Consider the following 22475-nt stretch of genomic DNA (forward strand, 5'->3'; position numbering starts at 1 on the left):
CGGGGGCTGGCTGTGCTTGCTTCCAGTGAGCTTGGAGAGAGCCACACTCAGGGCCTACAGTGATGGAGCCCAGGAACACCAACCTTCCTCCTTGTCAGATGGAGTAGATTGTTTCTGCTTTTTTTGTAGACAGTCATTTTTACTTTGTTTATGTATATCTTAAGCTACCTTTCTTTGTTTGTTCTTTTGTTTTTAGAAATGCTGATATGCTTGGTGTGTGTATTATTTTTAGACAAATGGGGGCATAGTGATGAGCAGATAGAAAGTTTCTAAGTCAGTTTACCTGTTGAATAAGTGAACATAATTTGAGAAAATAATGAACTCAGAAGACAAATGCAGGGTTGGGATGCAAGCATGTGAGGCAGAGGTTGCATAGCTGTTTTGGCTGCAGAGGTCAGATTTGAGCTGGTTGCCAGGGGGACTGTCTTGTAGCCAGGGGAAAGGGCCAGTGTAAAGATTCCAAGGCAGAAAGGAAGAAAAAAAACCACTCAGCGTTTTAGGGAGCTGGGGAAGTTTGAAAGTTTGACTAAATAACATAAGGAGCAAATAGGGACTTTTTTTTTTTTTTCAAATTGCCTTTTAAAAAAAAATTTTCAAAAAGTGTATCCTACTGAGTTATTCTGGCCAACAGACAAATGCTGAGGGGAGAAGAGGTGGTGGTGCTGTGGGCAGGTGCAGGTGTGCGTGCGTGCGTGGGTGTGTGGGAATGTGAAGATGAGCTGTAGTGTCAGGACTGTCCATGCAGGGCAAGCAGAATTGGACTGACATGACTGTGCTGGGTCTCAGGATGACTGCAGCTGGCACGTGTTTGAAGTGGATATCACAGGACTCACAGCAAATCGGCTAAGATTAAGTCAAGTTTTGCTTGTTAAGTTTTCATTCTGTGGTTGGTAGCATTTAGTTTGTAAATAATTTAAGTGTCCACTGCTTGGCTCATATGTGCTGGACTTGCTGTTGAATCGCTTGCTTGTTGTAAAGGAGGTAAACTTACGTAATTCTGCAGGGATAGTACTTATTAGGAAAGAAACACGCCCAGGGACCTCCATCCAAAGGAAGCCCTGGGAAGCTTTGTCCCAGGGAGTCTCTGTGGTGGAGAGTAGAAATTAATCAGGAGAAACCGGTTTCAACAGGAGTAGCTCTGGAATGGAGGTGGTAGAAGTTGGGGACAAGGGACTGGTGAAGGATTGCTCAGTCCCAGTGAGAAGATATCCTTAGAGTATAAACCGAGGGGCTAGTGATGGTGGAGCCGATTCTGAAAGTAGCAGGAGCCCACAGCATGCTGTGCAGGGACTTCAGACTGCACCTGAGTGTTACTCAGAAGGATGGAATTGTTGAAATCTTAAATTCAGAAGACCCAGAAGTCAGCTTAATTTTGTTGTCTTTACAGTTTTGTTGTTTTCTAGTGGTGCTAAGGATTGACTAGAGGGCCTACACGTTAGGCGAGTACTCTACTACTGACTACATCGCCACTCTTAGTTCTCTGTCTCCCACCACCACCTGGCTTATTAGTCATTGCTTAATTATTAAATATCCTTAAACAGTAAGTTTTAATTGAAATTCAGTCACCTCAGTTATGAAGTGTAAAAGATGGGAAGTGAGCGTGGGAAAGGTAATTTCGGCTACATGAGTTCATGAGTGTTGTGGGTAATCTAAGGCCAGTTCAAACAGCTATCTCAAACGTGATACAAAATGTAGTTAACCTCATTCACTTTCAAATGCAACTAAGTTGTTAATACAATCAATACCTTAAGACTTTACAAGCCTAAAATTACAAGGTCACTTGGTGGAGAACATACTGGCTTACAATATAGCAAGTGTTTACAACTAAAATAATTGTTTTGTTGACTTGGAGTAGTTTCCAAACCCTTTGTGCCCTTTGCCCTACTAATACAGAGTGGGATTAAAATTGCCCAGAACAGCCCTGGCTTTCTGTTCTCCTATTCCCCCACCTCCAGCTGCCTCAGAGAGTTAGAAGCTGGAAAGATAGCAGCACTAGTCAGCTGTCTTACTATGCTGTGCAGTGGAACAGATGGCGCAGAGCCATTTATGTGGAACTGGACCAACCTGGGCCAACCAACACAGTTGCAGGAAATTCTCCTGTCTCTGCGTTTTTAAGAGCAGGGAAAGGGAGAAAACTCAGTCATAAAATCATAATAGGAATCGAGTCAGGGAAGAAACTAAAAACCATTAAGTATTTTTTGCTATAATAAAATAAAGCAAAATCAAAACCTCTGATGGGAATGGAGTTATAAAATTAAGAACAAGTTATAGGACCTAAAATAACAATTCCATAGTAGCCATAGCCATTATGCATACATGTGTGGGAACCCAGAGGTCATGTAATAACTTTTTTAGTTTTTCATCCTAAGGAAACAGCTAAAGGAACAGTCAGAGATTCCTCATGTTCTTGGCAATGATTTCCACTGAAGAAAAGAATTTATTGAAATCCTCTTAGTTTCTTTAACTCTGATAACAAAGAAAACTTATCCAGCTTGTTTTCTGCCACAGCTGAACAAGGATGGTAAAACAGAAAGCTCTCCTGGTCTCAGAGTAAACAGCTGCAGAGTTACAGATACTAACTACAGTTCCTTGGTTTATTCGGTAAAACTCAGGTGATAATTGCAGGACAAGGTTAAGTTTATCACATACTACAGGATGCTGCCATGACAGAAAACTTAATACTACACACTTGAAGATGAACCAAGAAAATTTTCTGTTAGACTCACCATTTGTACTGAGAAACTGCAACTAAGTATATTTATAGTTTGATAAAGCATGTATTAAAAATGTTAGGTTTAATCATGTAACTTTTTAAAAAGAGGTATACCAAGTTTTTAATGGTAGTTACTTATGGGTGGACAAGAGAAAGAAATGCTCTGTTATCTCTTCCTACTGTTATCTGTAAAAGTGCTTTACCCTTAGAGTTAATACAGTTTAAATAATGTTAATAATGTTTAAATAGGATTTAGGACAGTTTAATTCTTGTCTCCTTAATCTACCTGTTGTTCATGTTTGTATTTTTCTCTGTATTGTTCCAGTTTTAGTTTATGTGCTGCTGAAGTTAGCACCATGTATAGTGTTCTTTGAAGTCAATTTTTCTCTTAAAATACACTTTTGAACTGGACCTGGTGGCCTGCAGTCTCAGTGCTTAGAGGCGGATGAGATGGTGAATTCCACAAAGTCTGGGCTACATACACAGCAAGACCCTATCTCAAGAAAAAGAAAACAAAACCCAATTTAAAATAAAAAGACAAGTTTATTGTTTTAGGATTCTTTTACACATAGCACACACGTCCTGCTCCAGAACTGTTTACTTAGAACATGGAAGCAGTATGTATATGGTTGAAAGTCAGCCTAGAATATATTGTTGGAAAAAGTATCACAGGTCTTCTCTTTCACCCAGTTACCCTCCCAGTAAAGGTCATATTGCTTGTTAGGCTGGTGTCCCTTCAGGACAGTAAGTTTCTAATGTGATCATTGATACTTGGTTTTTCTTTTGCATCTTCTAAACTTTTAAACATCAGAGTAATCAAAAGAATTTGTTCAGATTGTCAACTTCTTTTCTGGTATCATATTCATATGCTTTTACATGTCTGGGTAAATGAGAATACTTGGAAGTTATTTGAAACCCAAACTGTAGTATTCTTTTATTCCTAAACATGGGTGTTTACTTCAGAAGAGGCTAATTCTCCCTCCCATTTATGCATTGTGCAGGTTAGGTGTGGTTCTGAGTGGATCACTAATGGGAGAGCTCTTTGATTGCCTGGTTTTGAGTTAGCTTACCCAGTACTGAGACTGGATCCTAACAAAGTGGATTTGACTTTACTGCTTCCTCGTGTGGGAAAGGTGTGTGAATGTGTTCACAGTCCTGTTTCTGCCCAGAGAGAGTTGTAAGATAAAGCATAGGTCATGAGTAGAATCTATTTGTTTTATTGTTGTTGTTGTTAAATATTTTATTTATTTATTATGTATACAATATTCTGTCTGTGTGTATGCCTGCAGGCCAGAAGAGGGCACTAGACCTCATTGCAGATGGTTGTGAGCCACCATGTGGTTACTGGGAATTGAACTCAGGACCTTTGGAAGAGCAGGCAGTGCTCTTAACCTCTGAGCCATCTCTCCAGCCCCAGTAGAGTCTATCTAAAACAAACACATACTCCACATCTTCACTTTCCTTTTATGTTTTTCAGATGGATATACATTAATTGTAGACATTTAATTGTCTTACCCATCCTGCATAGAAAAGGTTTTGTTAAGGCAACATTGTATTATGTAAAATTTAGTTAATTCAAATATATAGTTTATTTGTAAAACCAATAAGATCAGTGACTATAAATTCAAGAGTAGAACTTTGAGGTTATAAGTAATGATACTTTTTATCAGCCTTAGCGTGCAATTACAGTTTTTATATTCTGTTTATAAATTGTGAAAGTGCTTAGGTCGTGGTTAAGGATCCCATAAAATGCTTTGAAAGGCACTTATGAGATTCCTAATGGTTTTCAGATGCCTACATTAAGGTTTTCAAGGGGTCTCCTGTTATAACACATTCAAAGCCCTTTTGTATATCTAATATATTCAGACATGAAAGTTTTTTTTAATCGTGCGCGTGTGTATGTATGTATATGTGTGTGTATATATGTATGTGTATACACACATGCGCACATGACAGCATTCATGCGGCTGCTAGAGAACAGCGTCAGGTGGCATTCTTGCTGTCCACCTTATATGAGACAAGGTTTTCATGTTTTCCCATTGTGTGTATCGGGCTAGCTGGGTCACAAGTTTTCAGGGAACTGTCTTTGCCTCCCACCTGCCCTTAGGAGTCCTGGAATTAGAGGTGCTCATACCGTGTCTGAATTTTGGGTTCTGGAAATTTCAACTGAGACTCATGTTCTTGCAACAAGTTGCTTTTAAACACCGAGCCATTGCCCCCGCCCACACAGAATTTATTTTATTTTTATCATCACTTCATTAGAGACACCAGCCTTAGGACCTTTGATCTTTTGTAAAAATTAGCGAATTATGCTCAGATTAAACAGCTCCTATAATATTAGTTTTTAACATGTGAGGCAAGATAGCAAAAATCTTTCTTGTGCCATAATTTATTGTGTTGACTTCAGGGAGAAACTCATCCTAGCTAAAGTAGTACTGACAACCATTTTGTTTGTTTCCAATTTTAACTGGAGCTATTTCAGTTGCACACACTTTTCCTGTATGGCTAACTGCATTCTGGTCAGGTCATAATCATTCGGGACAGTCTTTAGGAGTACTGGTTACTCTTTTTTCCCTCTGGTCTGCAGTAGAGTACTTAGGGGCTTGTGGAGTCGCCCCTGATGACACAGGTAAGCACGGCACCTGTGGAAAGTGTAGTGGAGACATAGTAAGACACCACTTTAGGTTATCTTATGTTACTTTACATCTTCTCTGTACTTGGGCTACAATTAAATGTCTCTACTATTGCAAGTCTTGGCATTCTTTTTTCCTTTCACTCCTTTTGAATTTTTAGGTTTTTTTTCCTTTTGACATGCCTTATTAGTTACTGATTTTATTTTTGTATTTGTGGTAGATGGTACCAGTCTATAGTTATGTATAATAAGTTCTTCAGATGATCCTTGGTTTTAGTTTTTTATATGGAGTATACTAAACTGTCCATTTTATCTTTTTCATGACATTTATAATTACATTAAAGTGTTTTCCAGCTCTTAATATCTGGAACATCTTATTTGTCTACTAATACTGCCTGATTGTTGTTTAAATTATTACTCACATTTTCCTACTTCTTCAAATGTCATGTAAATTTGGTTGTATTTCTATCACATAGCATAAAAACATTCAAATACAGAAGAAATTGTAATTGGTGCAAATGTTAATTTCATGAAAGTAATCTACCAGTGTAAGGTAGATGGTGAGAGAGGCTAATCGAAATGCATTAAGTCTGGTTGCATTTTAATTGGATGTAGGTCTGTGTTGCCTTACACCTCATCTACAAACAGTGCTCTCCTGGGATTTTGATATAAAACCTGTTAGACTGTCATCTAATCCCTCAAACTCTAGCAAGTTTACTTTTGTCTCTTTCTACTCTGAGTTTAGTTCTTTGTCATCAGCCTTAAAACTGCTAAGCATCTTGAAGGGAGAGACTTGTGAATGTCAAAAACTGTACTGCATTCTTTTCCTTAGGAGGGATGTCCCCCAGACTAGGGCTAGCCCTCAACATGTGCCTAGAACCTACAGTGAACCATGTGGGGAGACATGGACAGATGTTCAATTTACTTCCAGAGCTTTCTCCTTTCACAGTTACAGCTCATTTTGGATTCCATTATTCCACGTGCTCTCCATTGTCTCTGGACAAGATTTTTTTATTTTTTGTTTTTCTTAGAAAAGGAATACTGAACAGAGCTGGAACATTGACCAGCTGTGTCCTGCTTCTGTCCAACCTGCTGGCAGGACTAACACTATTAAGATGGAAGTCAGACCACAGATCTGAGAACAGTGGATTGTCACCGATGTTCACAGTTGAAGTGTCACAGTATTCCTGTATGACTTGCACAGAGGGTTTCCTGAGACAAGTATTGTTACACATGCACACGCAGTTTTCAGTCTTAGAGTGTGTGTGTGTTTGTGTCTTTGTGTGCATGGGTATGCACATCATATCATGTAACAGGTGTGATGGTCAGAGGGCAGTTTGAAGGAATTGGTTCTTTTCTTTAACCATGTGGGAACCTAGGTGTTAAACTTAGGTCATTGGACTTGGCAGCAAGCTCCCCTTTACCCATTGAGCCATCTTGATAGCTTAAGCATTATTATACTTAAACCTGTCACTCACTTGTAGACCATGTAAAATAGAACTTGACTAAAGAGAGTAGGGTCTGTGGTAGTATTTCTCCTGGTCTTCAAACTGAAGGTCTTCAAAATGATTTCTCAGTTTGTTTGGTGTCTGCTGAGGTTTGAGAGATGCATAGATTAGTACCTGACGTCTTGGAGAGGCTTAAAAAGTGTGAAGCCAGCCAGAGCTGTTCTTTATAGCATTATCGTAAAGAAAGTTCATGATTAGAGTGGCCTGCCTTTTTGGGTGTGATGGGTCAAAGATGCAAATGTTATCCCAGGGACTGAATAGATAGCAAGATAGTGAAAGTTATGTTGAAAGGAAGAAGAAAACCCAACGCTGGGTCTGCACAATCTAGGCATAATGGTCCGAGAAGTTAGCTCCTGTCCAAATGTAGAGGGAAGAGAATCAGCATTAGGGTGTTTGACTTGTGCAAGGCCTCACCTTCTTGTCAAATCAGAACCCTTGTTAATCCTGCACTCGGCAGGCTGTAGAAGTGACACCTGGACAGTCCAGGGAAGATGGAGTATAGTTAAATGTTGTACAAGATTTTGATTTAGATCAGGCAGAATTTTTAATTCCTAAAAGTATTTGCCATGTATAAGTGTCTGGACATGACAGGAAACCTTGTGATAGCTTTAGGGAATACTGTTTGACATGGTAGCACTGGGCAGTGGGAGGAGGGCTTTCACCAAGGCCAGCGTATTCCGTGTGTTGTGTGTCTTCCTTTGGAACTGAGTTCCATGTTGGATGGAGACAAAGAAACACGAGGTTGGAGGGACATTACAAGCATTTGTAAGACACTTTATTTTCAGAAAATATTTTATTGTAACCATTTTTAATTGGGATATCCTTTTTTATCATCATTCTGCTATATTGTGTGTGTGTGTGTGTATGTGTGTGTACGTGTGTGTACATGTACATACAATATGTACACTTGTGTTTTCAGGTGTGTGGAGGACAGAAGTGACAGTGGACAGGAGTCACTGAGGTAGAGCTCACTGAATTGTAGCCCCCTGATTCAGGAAGACTTGGCCAGTCATCGAGTAGCAGGATGACCTATCTGCCTTTCCAGCACTGGGATTCCAGGCATCTGCTGCTGTGCCTAACTTGTTCCCAGGCGCTGTGTCTAAACTCAAGTCATGCTGGAGTGGCAAGCACTTCACCAGCTGAGCTGCGTTTTCAGCTTTGGTGTAGGCTTTGTTCTCATGAACACTGCTTTGGGGTTGTTACCGGATATGTTACGGGAAGTACGCTTTGGAAACTCCGGGATACCTGATCAGTAGATGCTGAAATGAGACCTGAAGCACGTTCGGAGACACTAACATCAATCATCTTGGCCTTTTCCTTTTAAAACTACCCTTTAGGCTCTTGCCTGTATTTCAGAGGATATAGTTTCTCCTAACTTTGCTAGGGTGGTAGGGGATAGGGAGGGGTGTTAATGGAAAATTATTTTCATTTAGGTAGAGGAAGATAGATACTAAGCAAAAGTTTATAATGAAAATGTTAACTTAGTTTTCTCACGCCAGGCATGCTTCATGTCTTTAACCCCAGCACTCCAGAGGCAGAGGCAGGTGGATCTCTGTGAGTTGGAACCAACCAACCTGGTTTACATAGTGATAGTGAATCTGGGCCAGCCACATAGTGAGACATTGTCTCAAATAAATAAATGAAAAGATTTTTTCCTGTTACTTGTGTATGCTGGCTTCTGACAGCTGCATCTTAGGGATAAATAGAGGGCAGTCTGCACATTCCCTGAACAGTTAATCTTGGCATGTGAAAACCCTTGCTTTATAAGTGGGAGTTGGTTTCCATTTGGTGGTATGCTAAATATTGAATCTTAGTTGTTACATTATAAAGACATTTAAAAACCATTTATTTGTAGAGGAGTAGGTATGTAGAAGTCAGAAAACAACTTATATAAGTATGTGGGTCCTAGAGTTTGAACTCAGGTCATCTGGGTTGACTGCAAGCTGCTTTACCCACTGATCCATCTCTTAGTCCCTTAAAAGCATTTCTTTACAACCAAATTAGAGAATTGCAGAAATCTATGCCTTGACTTTTACAAGATTCCATTTTTTATTAGTCATCCCTGTCTTATGTCTGGTGTATATTCCAGGTTTTTCTGCATCTAATTTGAAAGATTAAAGTGATATATTTTTATTAGGATTTTTCTCCATTTGTGATACTATTTTTTGAATTGTTAAAAACTATATGTGAAAATAAAATTAGAAAGCCCATATGCTGTATTATTAAAGTCTGTACTCTTTTCATCATTGGCTGTATTTTTTAAGTAAAAAGTTCATAATTTTCAAGTGGCTTGAGATAATCCCACAAACCATTTTTAGACTTGATACTAAGTTATTTCAATGGCCAAGGATGTTGTATGTCTGTGGTAGTTTTCAAAGACAGGGAACATGTAGAAATATCTCAAGTTGCATTGTGACAACACTTATAGGTAGACAGAAAAGATATTGGAAGCATTTCCCTTTTGGGTCTGTCTGTATCTTAAGTTTCCCCTTTGGGTCTGTCTGTATCTAAGACAAAGAAGGGCACAGGCATTGACCATGATGTCTCTAAAAGGTTAGAGGTTAGTATTTGTTAGAAACATAGATAAAAATTGTTGGCATGTACTCAGGTGATGTTCAATAAAAGGAAATTACTTCATAATTGAGGATAATGTATATTATGCTAACTGTGACATAGGTATTGTAAATCACTGAGTTGACAGCAGAGAAACCTGAAGGTTAAGATCAAACGCATCTTAGCAAAACTCATAGTCCATTTATATGCCCAGCAGATTGGAGTCTCTTACCTCATTAAGAACATTTAAGAAAAGAGATGGCATACATTTAATTACAGAAGACTTTAAGATCAGCAACTAGACAAAAGCACTTATTCCTGTGTTTTGGTTCATTATTTCAGTGGAGAAATTGAGTTCAGTGAGTTAATGGAAAGTCTAGAAAACAAAGGTAAAGGAGTGGATCACCTTTCTTTCTGTGCAGAGAAAAGCAAATGAGTAAATTCAGCGAGGCACGGCTGTCCTTCACAGATGCATTGTCTATCTGAAGCCAGTAATATTTTACAAATACTAACTCAAACAAATGGAAGTGTGATAATAAGAAAACAATTGATTAAAATACCTAGGAATACAGTCTGCCTAAAGGATATAAAATCTAAGATCGCTCCATGACATTTCAAAGCTTTGCCAAGAGAAATCAAAGAAAGGAAGGAAGAATCAGATGTTATCTAGCATGGTCAGATCTGTCTTTCTTTTAGACTGACACTGTGTCACATGGCAAGCTGCGTGAGCTGAAGTAGCATAAGGTGATAGAGACACAAGAAACAAATTTTAGATGACATTTGCCAGCGGGAAGAAGAGAAAATGAATGATTTGGTAGATTTTGCTTTTATTCACACAAAGTTGCAGAACCCACTATGTCTGACCTAAAGTACCACAAGGCACACTGGGCACACACAGCACTGAAAATGGAGACCAGAATCCCAGTAAAGAATGGACTACACAGGGGAGCCCCACATATTTTTAAATGGTGTCATGTGCGAGGCAAGCAGACTTACGGCAACCTGCTGAAGATTAAATAAATAGCTTATTCGTTTGTTGATTATTTATTTATTTGGTTTTTGGAGACAGGGTTTCCTAGAGCTCTGGAACAGTGGGTATCTGTATGGAAGGAAGAGCTTGACCCTCTGTCACACTGTCTCAGAAAATTCTAGGTGAATCATGCTTCTCACCCAGGAGTTAAAACCATAAAATGTGTTTAGGGAAACACATTAGGGAGTCACTACATTTTATATTTGTGGCTTGAGGGTGAAAAGGCTCTCTCTTTAAAGGGCACTAACGTCAAGAGAAAGTTACACCCAGTTGTGTTGGTGTTAAAAGCTGCTCCCCAGAAAAGTTTTTAAAAGAATAGGCCAGAGAGAGAAAAACATGCAAGACATATTTAGAAAGAGGATTAGACGCAGAGTTTGTAAGGAACTCTATAATTCAGTAGTGAGAGATGGGCGGCTCAGGTTTTAAATGGACAGATTGAGATATGTCACAAAAGATACAAAGGACCAGCTGGGACAGGGAAATGCAGTGTCACTAGAAAACTAGAACTGACACTGTGAGGAAATAACCAGCGTACAGTCACCAGAATAATTAAATTGACTGTCCCTGGAGCGCTCAGGTAATGAGGGAGTACATCCACTCAGGAAGAAGGGTGTCCATTTTCAGTAAGTCAAGTACGCATCTGGTTATATCACAGGAATTCTAGGTAGTTCCCAACACCAGTCGGAAACTGTCCACAGTGGATGTATGTGTTCCACAACTTTTGTCCTGACAGTTACAGCCTGCTGACAGGTTGGGTATGTATTGGTTAGAAAACAGTGACTAAAGAAACTGTTCTGTTCAGGGAATGGAGAGCTCAGCAAACACATAGAAAGAATTGTGCCCTGCATCAACATAAATAAATTTTAGAACCATTGTGTTGAATGAGTCAGGCTGAACCCCAGAAGTGTACAGTATTTAATTCCATTTCTATGGCATTCAGGAAGACTCTTAAGGTGAGAAAGAGAGTTTAGCAGTTACCCTGACAGTAGGAAATAGAGGGGTAAAACAGTTAACTGAGAAAGGGTCATGAGGGATGGGTTTTTAGACAGTTAAAAATAACACAATTTATGTATTTTATAAAACTAAAAAAAATCCATTAAGGTTTGTGCTATACAGTATAAATTTTGCAAGTGAACCAATAAAGCATAGTTAATGTGCTGATGTGTTATATATTGATTTGAAATATCTACCATATCTTTTTTCTCTGTTAGTATTGAGTTTTGACAGTGTGCTAGGCACATTAGAATATTGAAAAAAATCTCCATACCAAGTCCTTGAGGTGCTTACATTCTAAAAGGAGAGAGAAACGGAGGGAGGGAGGGAAGGAGGGAGGGTCGGTCAAGATGCCAATTTTGGTGGTATTTTTTATAAAAAGCAGAGGAATTACTCTCTGGTGAGCTTTAGGCATTACTTTAACCTTGTTACTTAGAGATGAAGGAGAGGGAAGACAACCAGTTCATCATCTCAGGAGGAGAGTTTGTGGGGTGCAAGCAGAGCAAGGAGGGTTCTTAGATACTGAGTGGACCTAGATTCTTCACAGGGCTTTCCCCAAGTCCAAGGCCACCAAGGAGGAACCGTTGGTGATAAAATGAGGTTATAAAAGGGAAGTAATCTGTGCCTGACAAATTGAAGGAAGAATCAAGATTGAGGACAGGTTATAAGAATTTCAAGAGACCTTTTAAGAGATGGGACTCTGAATTCCTGATCCTCCTTTCTCCACCTTCCAAGTGTGGACTTGTAGACATGTGCCACCTCTCACTCAGTTTTTGCATTGCTGGGAATTGAACCTAGGGCTTTGTACATAGTAGGAAGGCAATCTACCAGCTAAGCCATGCCCTCCACTCCCCTAGAAATCCTTAAAGCCAAATCTTAGAACTTAGAGTTAAAGTCATTCAGTGCCATGCTGGGCCAAGACCTGCCTGCCCTGGCTGTCCTAGAACTTGTGCCTGGTCTATATTGTAGTTTCTTGAGTTAGAAAGTAGAATTTTATATTTTAATGGAATTTATTTCTTTTTCGTCAGTGAGAACTCACTCATTGTGTTCATCTGTTTCCTTTGCTAATATATTAAGACAAGAGTTCCAAAGCTCCTTTCTTGGTATGATAGAAGGAACAAGAAAAGTTCATGGAGAGGACTGGGAGGAGGGCACAGGCAAGCTCAAGGATATGAGTGCCATCCCAGTACCTAGTGGGGTGAACAGAGACAGGTGAAACCCCGGGACTCACTGATCACCAACCTAACCAACTAGGTGAGTTCCAGACCAGCGAGAAACTGTCATAAAAATACAGTGAATGTGCCTGGGGAGATGCATAGTGGGTAAAAGCAACTGGCTACTCAAGCCTGGCAACCCGAGTTCAGATCCCAGAGCCCTCATAAACACCAGTGTAGCAGCAGTGCAGTCTGCCATCCCAGTGTATCCCTGTTGGGAGCTGGGAGGTGAGATAGCAGAATTTCTAGAAGCTCTTGGGCCAGATCAAGTAGTGTCTGAGATGCCCTGTTACAAATAAAAACAACAACAACAACAAAAACCACGAAGAGAGGACAGACATCTGGGTGTCCTCGTTATCAGTAGGTTTCATACAGGTGCGTAGCTCCTGGAGACCAGCTCCCAAGGCTGTCTTCATGCACACACACTCTCGCCAGGTAGATGTCTTGTCCATTTGTGTAGGTTGGTGGCAGGTAGAGTATTCAGTTGTTTCTACTTTGTTCCCTTTGTTATTATGATCATCATTGACTTCTCAGTTTATTTAAAATACAAACTTGGAAATACTTAAAAATGAAAGAACCAATTAGTCATCACTAAAAGTAATTATGGCTTCTTAGTTACAGATTTCTTCCCTACAAATCCATATTAAGTGATATGTATATTACTCATCAAGAGCTAGAGCCTTGAATGAAGCTTGTTTTGTTGAGGCCCTTCTCTAATTGATTGACCGATTTAATTTTGTTCAATTTTCAACCTGCTTTCATTTTTTCATGGGGTATCCTATATTCTTGCCCACTTTGATTTGCAGAGGAGACATTCTCTTTAGACAAAGAACGTTATAAAAAACAAAATGCTCAAACAGTGGTTGTTTAGTTATAGTTGTAAATCATACAAATAGTATGAATAGAAAAACAGTTTAAAGATTTGTTGGGTTTGGGAAGTATGTCTTTTTTTTGCTCAAAGTTAGTGCTTTTTTTCTTTTTCTCCCCCCCCCCCCTTCCAAATTTCCAAGTGTCCCCCAACCTTGAACTCAGAGATCTACCTGCTTGTATTTCCCGAGTACCGGACACAAGGCATAAGCACTCATTGTTGGTGCTTCTTTTCCTTTTCTTCTGTAATACTGGAAATTACACGTAAGATACTTACACGTGCCAGAAAAGCAAGTTACAGATGAGCTATAGGCCCTTACTGTGTAACTCAGGCTCGCTTTGAATTTGCTATGTAACCCAGGCAGGCCTCAAACTCAAATGTAATCCAGGGTAGCCTGAAACCTGTGGTCAGTTTTTGTTCTGGTAAAGCAGGTTTGTACTAGAGGCCCAGTAAGTGAGTGCTTTCTTGAACTGAGTTCTTACTGCCTCTTTTTATTGTTCAGTAGAATGTATATGCACAAATATACATGTATTTCATGAAAAAGTATGTTAACACAAACATGTTCATGGGTATTTGAAATGAAGTACAAAATGTTAGTTTATAAAATATGTATTCTAGGATACAGCTTACAAATTACATGTTAGATTTCAAATTGGGCTTCAAATGTGAGCTTATTGTTATTTTAGATGAAGAAAATTTATGTGTAGGGAGGATTTGGTATATGAGCACAGGTGCCTTGGTGTGAGTGTCAGACAGCTTCTAGGAGTCGGTTCTTTCCTTCCATCTGGCTGAGACAGGATCTGCTGTTGCTCTGCCATACTGCATGCTCCATGGGTGCTGGGATCACGTACTGGACACCCCTACATCTGGCTTTTAGATATGTGGTTTTGGGTTGACTTCAGGTTGTCAGGCTTTTGTGGCAAGTGCTTTCACTGCTGAACCATTAGGCAGGCCAAGAAAAAATTTAAGTATGTTAGTTGCAGTAATTCCTTGAGTGTGATTAGTAGGGAAAGTTGATAAGGATTTCTTCCAAGTTTATTGCTAAATAATTTCGTGAATACAGTGATAAATAGTATGTCTGTATGCTGACGAATATGGTTATCATATTTGTGCCCTTAGGGTTTTAATCGATGCTTCATTTCTCCTTTCTATGCCCGTTTTCTTCAGGGTGAATATAGAAGCAAGAAAGCTATATAATCCATCTGTGATAATATGCCCTAGAGAAACTGTTCCATACAAAGAACTATGGGACTTTGCATAAGATGCAAACACAAGTGTGCTTGCTCATCTGTCTTTATAGTAATGCAAGGAGATCATTGTAGATGGTCTGTGGTCTGTTATATCATATTTCACGTACATATGGTAGTCTTCATAAATTGTATTAGTAAACTATTAAATTTAGTCAGAAGTTATTAGACCATTTTCTTTTGGTATGATTTTCAACAGCTAAGTTGTTTTACAATGTTCTGTAGTTAGGCAGTCAAATAAACTTGGAAATGGAGAGTTGATGTGTTTGGGGTATTGGTGTCATTGTTAGAGAAAATAAAATTTGTCAGCCTTCCAGTACTACAAAACAGACAGGACAATAACAAAAACCCCTGTTTCTTTAGGACACTTTATTTCATATTGCTTGTCTTTTCAGAATCTAGACTTTCCTCTACTGTTGGCAACCGTTGCATTATCAGTTCTTTGCGCTTTTCCGAGTACTGGTTTCCTCAACCCCTGTGGATTTGTTCATGTGTGTCAGTCAAGGATTCATGCATAGGTCATAGTTTGAAGAGTCCTCCCCAGTGGCTCCTTTATTTACTTATCGTTAAGCTGCAGTTTTATGTGTGAGTTCTGGTTATCCTGAGTTACTGAGACTGAGGGTTTCCCTCAAGTACAAAGTCTTGGGAATGCAGCTCTCATCCAATGCAGAATTCCTTACCCGCAAGTTGACACCTTTCAGTTTGCATGCTTCTGGTCTTTCTACTTTGTTTTTAAATGCTTTTTATATTTGGTTGGTTAAAACTGTGGTTTGAGGAAAATTACCTAATTGCTGGAAGTGGAGTCTGCTCTGCGCTAGTATGCTCTCTGTCTGTGTACTTTTGAGCTGAGGAGGATTTGTGATGTAGGATCAGTCTCTCCTCAGCCTTCCGGTGGCTCTTACTTATTGTGTTATGCTTGGAGAATCTTGTCTGGATCATAAAATCAATGAATTTCTCTTTATGTGCCTTTGTCTTTAATTATGTTAAAGTTGTGTCTTTAATAACTACACATACTTTAGTTGCTTTGTACATTACACAGTGGATCCGTTTTAGAGTGTTTGGCTGGATGTGGTGATGTACAACCATAATCCCAGCCCTTGGGAGGCTGAACCAGGTTTGTGTGTTTCAAGCCAGCTTGAACTACTTATGAAAGAAGCAAGCAGGCAAACATTTTGCTAGCCAGCATTGATGTTTTTAAATAAGCTTTTCAGTTTGAGGGAATGGAGCAGGTGAGAAAAGGTGAGAGGCGTGACCGGGGTCAGGCTGAGGTAGACTAAGGTCTGTGTCATGTCTGTCCATTCATGTTCTTACCCGTTGCTCTTTATTTACTTTATTTCACACCCAGTAGAACACAGTTTAAGTGCTTTGTGCCCTAGACTATGGTGGTCCTGTTGTTCTCATAGGAGCCTGAGTGAGATATTCTTCTAATGCAATGGCGGGCCGTTATTTTCCTTTAATCAGCTGCATACTATTCATTTCAGTTCAAAATCACAAGAGGAAGATCTATATTATTCTTTTATTTTTTTCCCATTTGTAGTATGGTGATGTTTGTACTATTAAAAAGTGAGACTGTCTAAAACATAACAGGGCAATACAGGAAAATTTCTAAGTATTTCCCCTTTTCCTCTCTCCTTCTGTCCCTCTCTTTCTTCCCTTTCCCAGCAACTGTTTAATTCTAGTTACTTTGCACTCTAAATCAGGGGTGTCCTGCAACCAAATAGCATTTTAAGGGGCCCTGGGTCAGTCTAGATTAGTGGTTCTCAACCTGTGGGTCATGACCCCTTGGGGGGTCAAAAGACCCTTTCATAAGGGTCACCTCAGACCATCAGAAAACACAGATATTTACATTATGATTCATAACAGTAGAAAAATTCCAGTTACAATGTAGCAACAAAATAATTTTATGGTTGGGGAGGTCACTGCAATGAGGAACTGTATTGAAGGGGTGCAGCATAGGAAGGTTGAGAGCCACTCCTCAGATTGTCCCTAGCCTCAGGAGAGCTTGTGCTTTCCCACTGCCCTTCGCTGATCCAGTTATCTAACTAGTGGTAAGAAAATGTGAGATTTAATCAGTCATTTATTCTTAAAGGTTATTAGAAATGTTCCCTTTTTCTCAAATTTTGTTGATTTTGGTAGTATGTGTGAAGTGGAATTGAATTTCAAAAAATATATTTGACTAATTTAAAGAGTATAGCTTCATAGCTGAAAGATAAGGTCACTAAAACTCCATTCTGAAAGTTCCATTTCAGTTCTTCCCTTTGCCCACAGGCCAGTAGGTACTTTGAGATGAAGTAGTAATAGTGATTTTGACTTGCCAATACTCTGGAAAGATGCGAAAAGAAACTTGAAGATGTGCTGTATTGAGTGACTTTAGTGTATCTACGGTGCCCGTTATAGATGATGGCAAGAAAACAATTACAGCTTTCAGTGAAACTGAATCTCTTTAAGTAGTACAAATGGATAACTGGGACATTTTAATCCTGGGCATGTCTGGTTGGTTTATTTTACTTATTTGTTTTTGAGACAGGATCTCATAGACTAGACTGGCCTTGAATTTACTGAGTAGCCTAGGCAAGCATTGAATTCCTCTTCTTCCTACCTCTATCCTCCAAGTGCTGGGAATGCAGGTGTGTGCTACCACACTCAAATGATAAGTATTTATTTTCAGTGGGACTGTTTCTATATTAAAAGCACCAGTTGACAGCTATTTTTAATTGAAATGGGTTTGTTGTTGCTGTTTTTTTTTAAACTGAGTAATGAACTGAAGCCTTGTTAGTGGGGTTGATGGCATAGGATGAAGTCTTTGAGTAGAGGAAGTTGGAATGGATGTTATAGGTATGATTGCATTAGGTTAGTGAGCATTGGTGTTCTCATATAAAAACATAATCATAACTTATCTGGAGTCACATGTTCCATTTATTGGCTTCCTTCATATAGAAAATATAGTGGCCAGCAGTGACCCATGGTGGGTGAAGCCATGTATATCTTCTGGGTGAAGGAAGTGTTCTGTACATTCTCCATGCTTTGCATCATGGTACTTTGAATAACCATGCTTCCATGTTCACATCAACTTTTTGTTTTTCAATTTATGCACAGCACTTGCTCTGAAATTTGGGGACTGAGTACACCAAATACGGTAGATCAGTGGGATACAACAGGCCTTTACAGCTTCTCTGAACAAACCAGGTGAATATTCTGCCCTCTCTGAACCCTAGAGACCTGGTGGGAGGGTGTGCTTTGGAAGACCTCGACGGGGTTGCGTAGCGTAACTTTTGCCTAGGATGTTAACTTATTGTAAAGAAGGCATAGCATGTAAATTATCTGCTTGCCAGTATTAAAAATATATTAAATGTTTCAACTGATGTTTTGGTCAATGCAATTTTAGTTTTGAATCTTTAAATGATTGTGTCCCATAAAAAAATAAGTCCTTTTTATAGCTCTATACTCACTGTAATCCAAGATTAGACAGATTTGTTATTGGCCTAATTTTTAAGTAGATTCTAGTTTTTTCTAAATTTCTTGTTAATTTCATTGTTATACTAGTATCTGATGAACGCTTACATCACAATTAACAGTTGGCTAACTTGTTTTTCTGTCATCTTTTTTTTTAATCACTTCATTCTCTTGTAAGCCCATTGGTATTTGTCCATTTCATCTCACGTTCATCACCATCCGCATTTCTGTGTGAGCCTCATAAGTAAGCCTCAGATATCAAAAGTCACACTTGAATGACAACGTTAGTCCCAGTAAGTTACTGTCACATCATTGTTGGTATTTACCACCATTTTCATACTACTTCCTTTTTTTGACAACCAGTTGCTTCAGAATTAATGCCTTTGAGGATTTAGCTTATTAAAAATAGACATGAAATTTTCAAGTATAACCACATAACACTTTGTAGACCACCTGCCCACAAGGCTAGCCTTCCACTGGCATGTGAATTGTTATACACACACTGAAGACAGGTGCTAGTGCCGCTGCTTGCTTGATCAGATCCAAGCCTGAGTGCACTGTTCTTCCTGAATATCACTAAAGCTAACTCAGTGGCCGTGGTTTCCTTCATTGTGCTCTTAGTGTATTTATTCATCCCTTTTGATGACATCTAGTCTCTCCTTCTAAAAATGCCTTCCTCTTTCCCCTTGCTTCCAAATAGGTCTCTTGATGGCCGTCTTCAGGTTTCGCATCGGAAAGGGTTGCCACATGTTATATATTGCCGGTTATGGCGCTGGCCAGACCTTCACAGTCATCATGAGCTCAAGGCAATTGAAAACTGCGAATATGCTTTTAATCTGAAAAAAGATGAAGTGTGCGTAAATCCTTACCACTACCAGAGAGTTGAGACACCAGGTAGGAAAACTAGGTGGTTTTTGGTTTTGTTTTCCTGATTTTAAATTAAAAGGCTGACTGAAGGCTAATATTTCTTGTGCCTCCGGGAACTTTTAATGTAAAATTGTAATAAACTTTCTTGAGTATATTATTTGGTGGAAGTTTTAAATGCTTTCTTATTTTTTTAAACTCATGGAAAAGGGGCATATCCACTTCCTGGGAATGTACTCTGTTGGACAGACAGTGTGTATCCAGGGAATTTCACAGACTCGCTGTCTGCTGAAAGTGGTCATGTGTCTTTCTGGTCCCATCTTCAGCATCCACTCTGACTGCTTTCAGAGTGGTAGCATTTTTAGAGAAGGAATAGAGTGAAGTTTATGTAGGACTTTGGATTTAGCGAGCAAAAAAATCCTATATTCTTAGAAAAATTTTTACATCTGAGTTTAGTGATGACTTTTCACTCGCCATTTCTAGTGGAATTTTATAAATTCTTATGGTAATATAGTATTGACAGGGTCAGATCGTTCCCAAAGTAAAAAATAAACCTTAGTTTGGGAACTTAAATGGTGAGTTACATAAGTCAGCTCCATGATGAGATTTGTCAGGTTCTTAATGTCATAATACCAGACAGGTGAGCCAAGACTTTGAAAAGTGAAGCTGCTGCCTTCTGTCTGTGAGGACCTTGAGTTAAGACCCCTCCCCTTTAGCACACTGGCCACTAACTCTGATTTCTTTAACTCCTGCAGTTTTGCCTCCAGTATTAGTGCCTCGGCACACAGAGATCCTAACAGAGCTGCCGCCTCTGGATGATTATACCCACTCCATCCCAGAAAACACTAATTTCCCAGCAGGAATTGAGCCACAGAGTAATTACATCCCAGGTATTTTTGCCTTGAAAATCTCTTAAAACTTAGGTAAATAGCAATCTTGTAACAAATGCCAAGTGTTAGTAATGTGGTTTAATTTTCAAAATGTTCTTGGCTCTGGGTGGAGAAGTCTGATTTGCGGGGATGGTTTTGTGCAGGGTCTGCGCCCAACACATTAAATGGTTTATCTCAATAAGAGGTTTACTCTTAATTTCCTTTTCTTTCCAGTGACTTTAAACAAAATACTCTGAGGAGTAGGAAAAAGATCCTAGTAAGTTTGTCATAGCTGCTAAAGTAGAGAGGAGTCCAGAGCGTGATCATACTATGTCCCTGGAACAGACATAACCATGCATCTCTAAGCAGTCATTTCCCATGGGGAATTTGCTGATGCTTATGGCGAATAAACACTTAGTACGTGCAGTATTTTAGTTTTATAGATAGCAACACATTGAGGAAAATAAAGCGCTTGATTATGTTTCTCCTGGGCCTTAGGTAATTCTGCTGAAAAAAATGAGTGAATTCAGCAACGTGTTTCTCAAATTCTTTGGTAAAAACTGTTTGTGGAGTATGTGGGGTGAAAGGAGGGGGACAACTGGATTCAGTTGTCCTTTTCCACCTTTGCTTGAATGCCGGACATTGAAGAGGTTGCCAGGCCTGTGTGGCAGTCACTGTACCTGCTGAGCTATTTTGCTGGAGCTCAGATTCTGCTCTTATCTCTTGTTATGTGACCCAGTAATATTTCACGATTCAGTACCAACTCCTATAGTTTTTATTGTTTACTAGAAAAAAAGATACTTATTCTTTGTTTGCAGAAACTGATCAGGAACTATTTGTGTTCTGAAGTCTTTTAATCCCTGCCTGCCTGCCTCTTCCATTCCCCTCATCTTTTTCTGATTTTTTTTATCCCATTCCAGCTTTTATTTTATGCAATAAAAATATGCAGGGAATCAAAGACTTTTATTTGGCATATTACATTATAAAAATGATATTTGTCCATTGAAGATAATTTTTAAATTATTAGGGAAAAATGAGTTTTATTGGTTTTAATAGCTTATTTAAGTATTGATTTATTTCAAAAGACTACATTTTAAGGGCTTCTGTCCTATGCCAACCTGCTTTTAGCCCCCAGGTGCTAGCATATAGAAACTTTTTGTGATATTAGTAAAGAAGAGGAGTAAGGTGAGGCAAGAGAAGAATCGTAAATGGAAACATTTCCTTTTTGGGAGAATTGAGTATCTGTTATACACTGGCTAGAAGTGGAGTGGGAATGTGTGTGTGACACGAAGTGAAGCATTTAAGTCTTTCACGTGGCAGCTGCTGTTACTTCATGAGGCAAACAAATTAAAATGTGTGCGTATCGCAGTCTTCTGAGACACACACCAGCGAATTACTTGTAATATTATTCAGAATGCTTTATCGTTTAATGTTAAGAGGTTTAGGCGCCTTTTTTTCTTTATTCTTTTAACTATTTAGATGTTAGTGTTTTATAAAGTAGCAAAATAGAAGGGAAATGCACCAGTTTTTCTGGACATTCAGGCTTTTCAGCTCCCATTGACAGCAAAACCAAAGAATTTACTTTTGTTTCTTTTTAAAATTTTTATTTTTAATATAATATTTGAACAAATATTAGATTTGAATAAATATAAATAAAATACAATTTTTTATTACTGTAAAGTATACGTAACATGTATGTCTATTTGCATGTCAGTGCAGATACCCACAGAATTCAGAAGGGGGTATTGACTTCCCTAGAGTTGAGTCACCTGACCTAGTGCTGGAACTGAGTTCAGGTTCTTTGCAAGAATAATACCTGCTAGCCGGGCGGTGGTGGCGCACGCCTTTAATCCCAGCACTCGGGAGGCAGAGGCAGGCGGATCTCTGTGAGTTCGAGACCAGCCTGGTCTACAAGAGCTAGTTCCAGGATAGGCTTCAAAGCTACAGAGAAACCCTGTCTCGAAAAACCGAAAAAAAAAAAAAAAAAAAAAGAATAATACCTGCTCTTAACTTCTGAGCCATTGCTCCAGTCCCACAAAAGAACTTTTATCATTATTTTAATGCTAATAGCTTATCAGTTTATAAATAAATAATAACGGAGGATGGTAATAAAATGAGATAAAGTGTCTTAAAGTTAAGGTTTTTACATCTTAGACCTTTAAAACACCAGTGTTGAGACTATCGGATCTCAACTTTTAAAATTTTCTTACATTTAATATTTAAAATAGTGTGTATTTTTATTTTTTATTTGGATCTATGAAGATACTTTTTTTTTGTTTTTACATACTGACTTCTAAATGAGAATGGGGGAGGCAGTTTGTTTTAAAGACAGATTGACTCTTATTGTGTAGACCAGATCTGCCTCGAACTTACAGGGATCCTCCTGCCTTTGCCTCCTTGAATAATGTCAGAATCTTTTTTCTGTTGTGTGTCTGCATTATTTTGAGTTATTGTTAAAAATTGAAAATGATACTGTTGAAATTTTTTTGACTTTTACTATTAAAATTACAAATGATAAAATTGTATGCATG

The 22475-nt window shown here is 38.8% G+C and overlaps 1 protein-coding gene across 10 annotated transcripts in view; it reads left to right on the forward strand.

Annotated features, from left to right (window-relative positions):
• The window catches only part of Smad2 (SMAD family member 2), a 62160-nt gene that overhangs the window by 25369 nt on the left and 14316 nt on the right, over positions 1–22475 (forward strand). For all 10 annotated transcript variants that reach the window (XM_038330503.2, XM_038330498.2, XM_038330501.2 and 7 more), the window contains 3 exons: positions 17855–17944; positions 18912–19105; positions 19831–19965. In XM_038330503.2, coding sequence (XP_038186431.1) covers positions 17855–17944; positions 18912–19105; positions 19831–19965 — 419 coding nt within the window. The remainder of the gene's footprint in view (positions 1–17854; positions 17945–18911; positions 19106–19830; positions 19966–22475) is intronic.

Source organism: Arvicola amphibius, chromosome 5, assembly GCF_903992535.2.
Source record: "Arvicola amphibius chromosome 5, mArvAmp1.2, whole genome shotgun sequence".
Classification (NCBI taxonomy): domain Eukaryota; kingdom Metazoa; phylum Chordata; class Mammalia; order Rodentia; family Cricetidae; genus Arvicola; species Arvicola amphibius.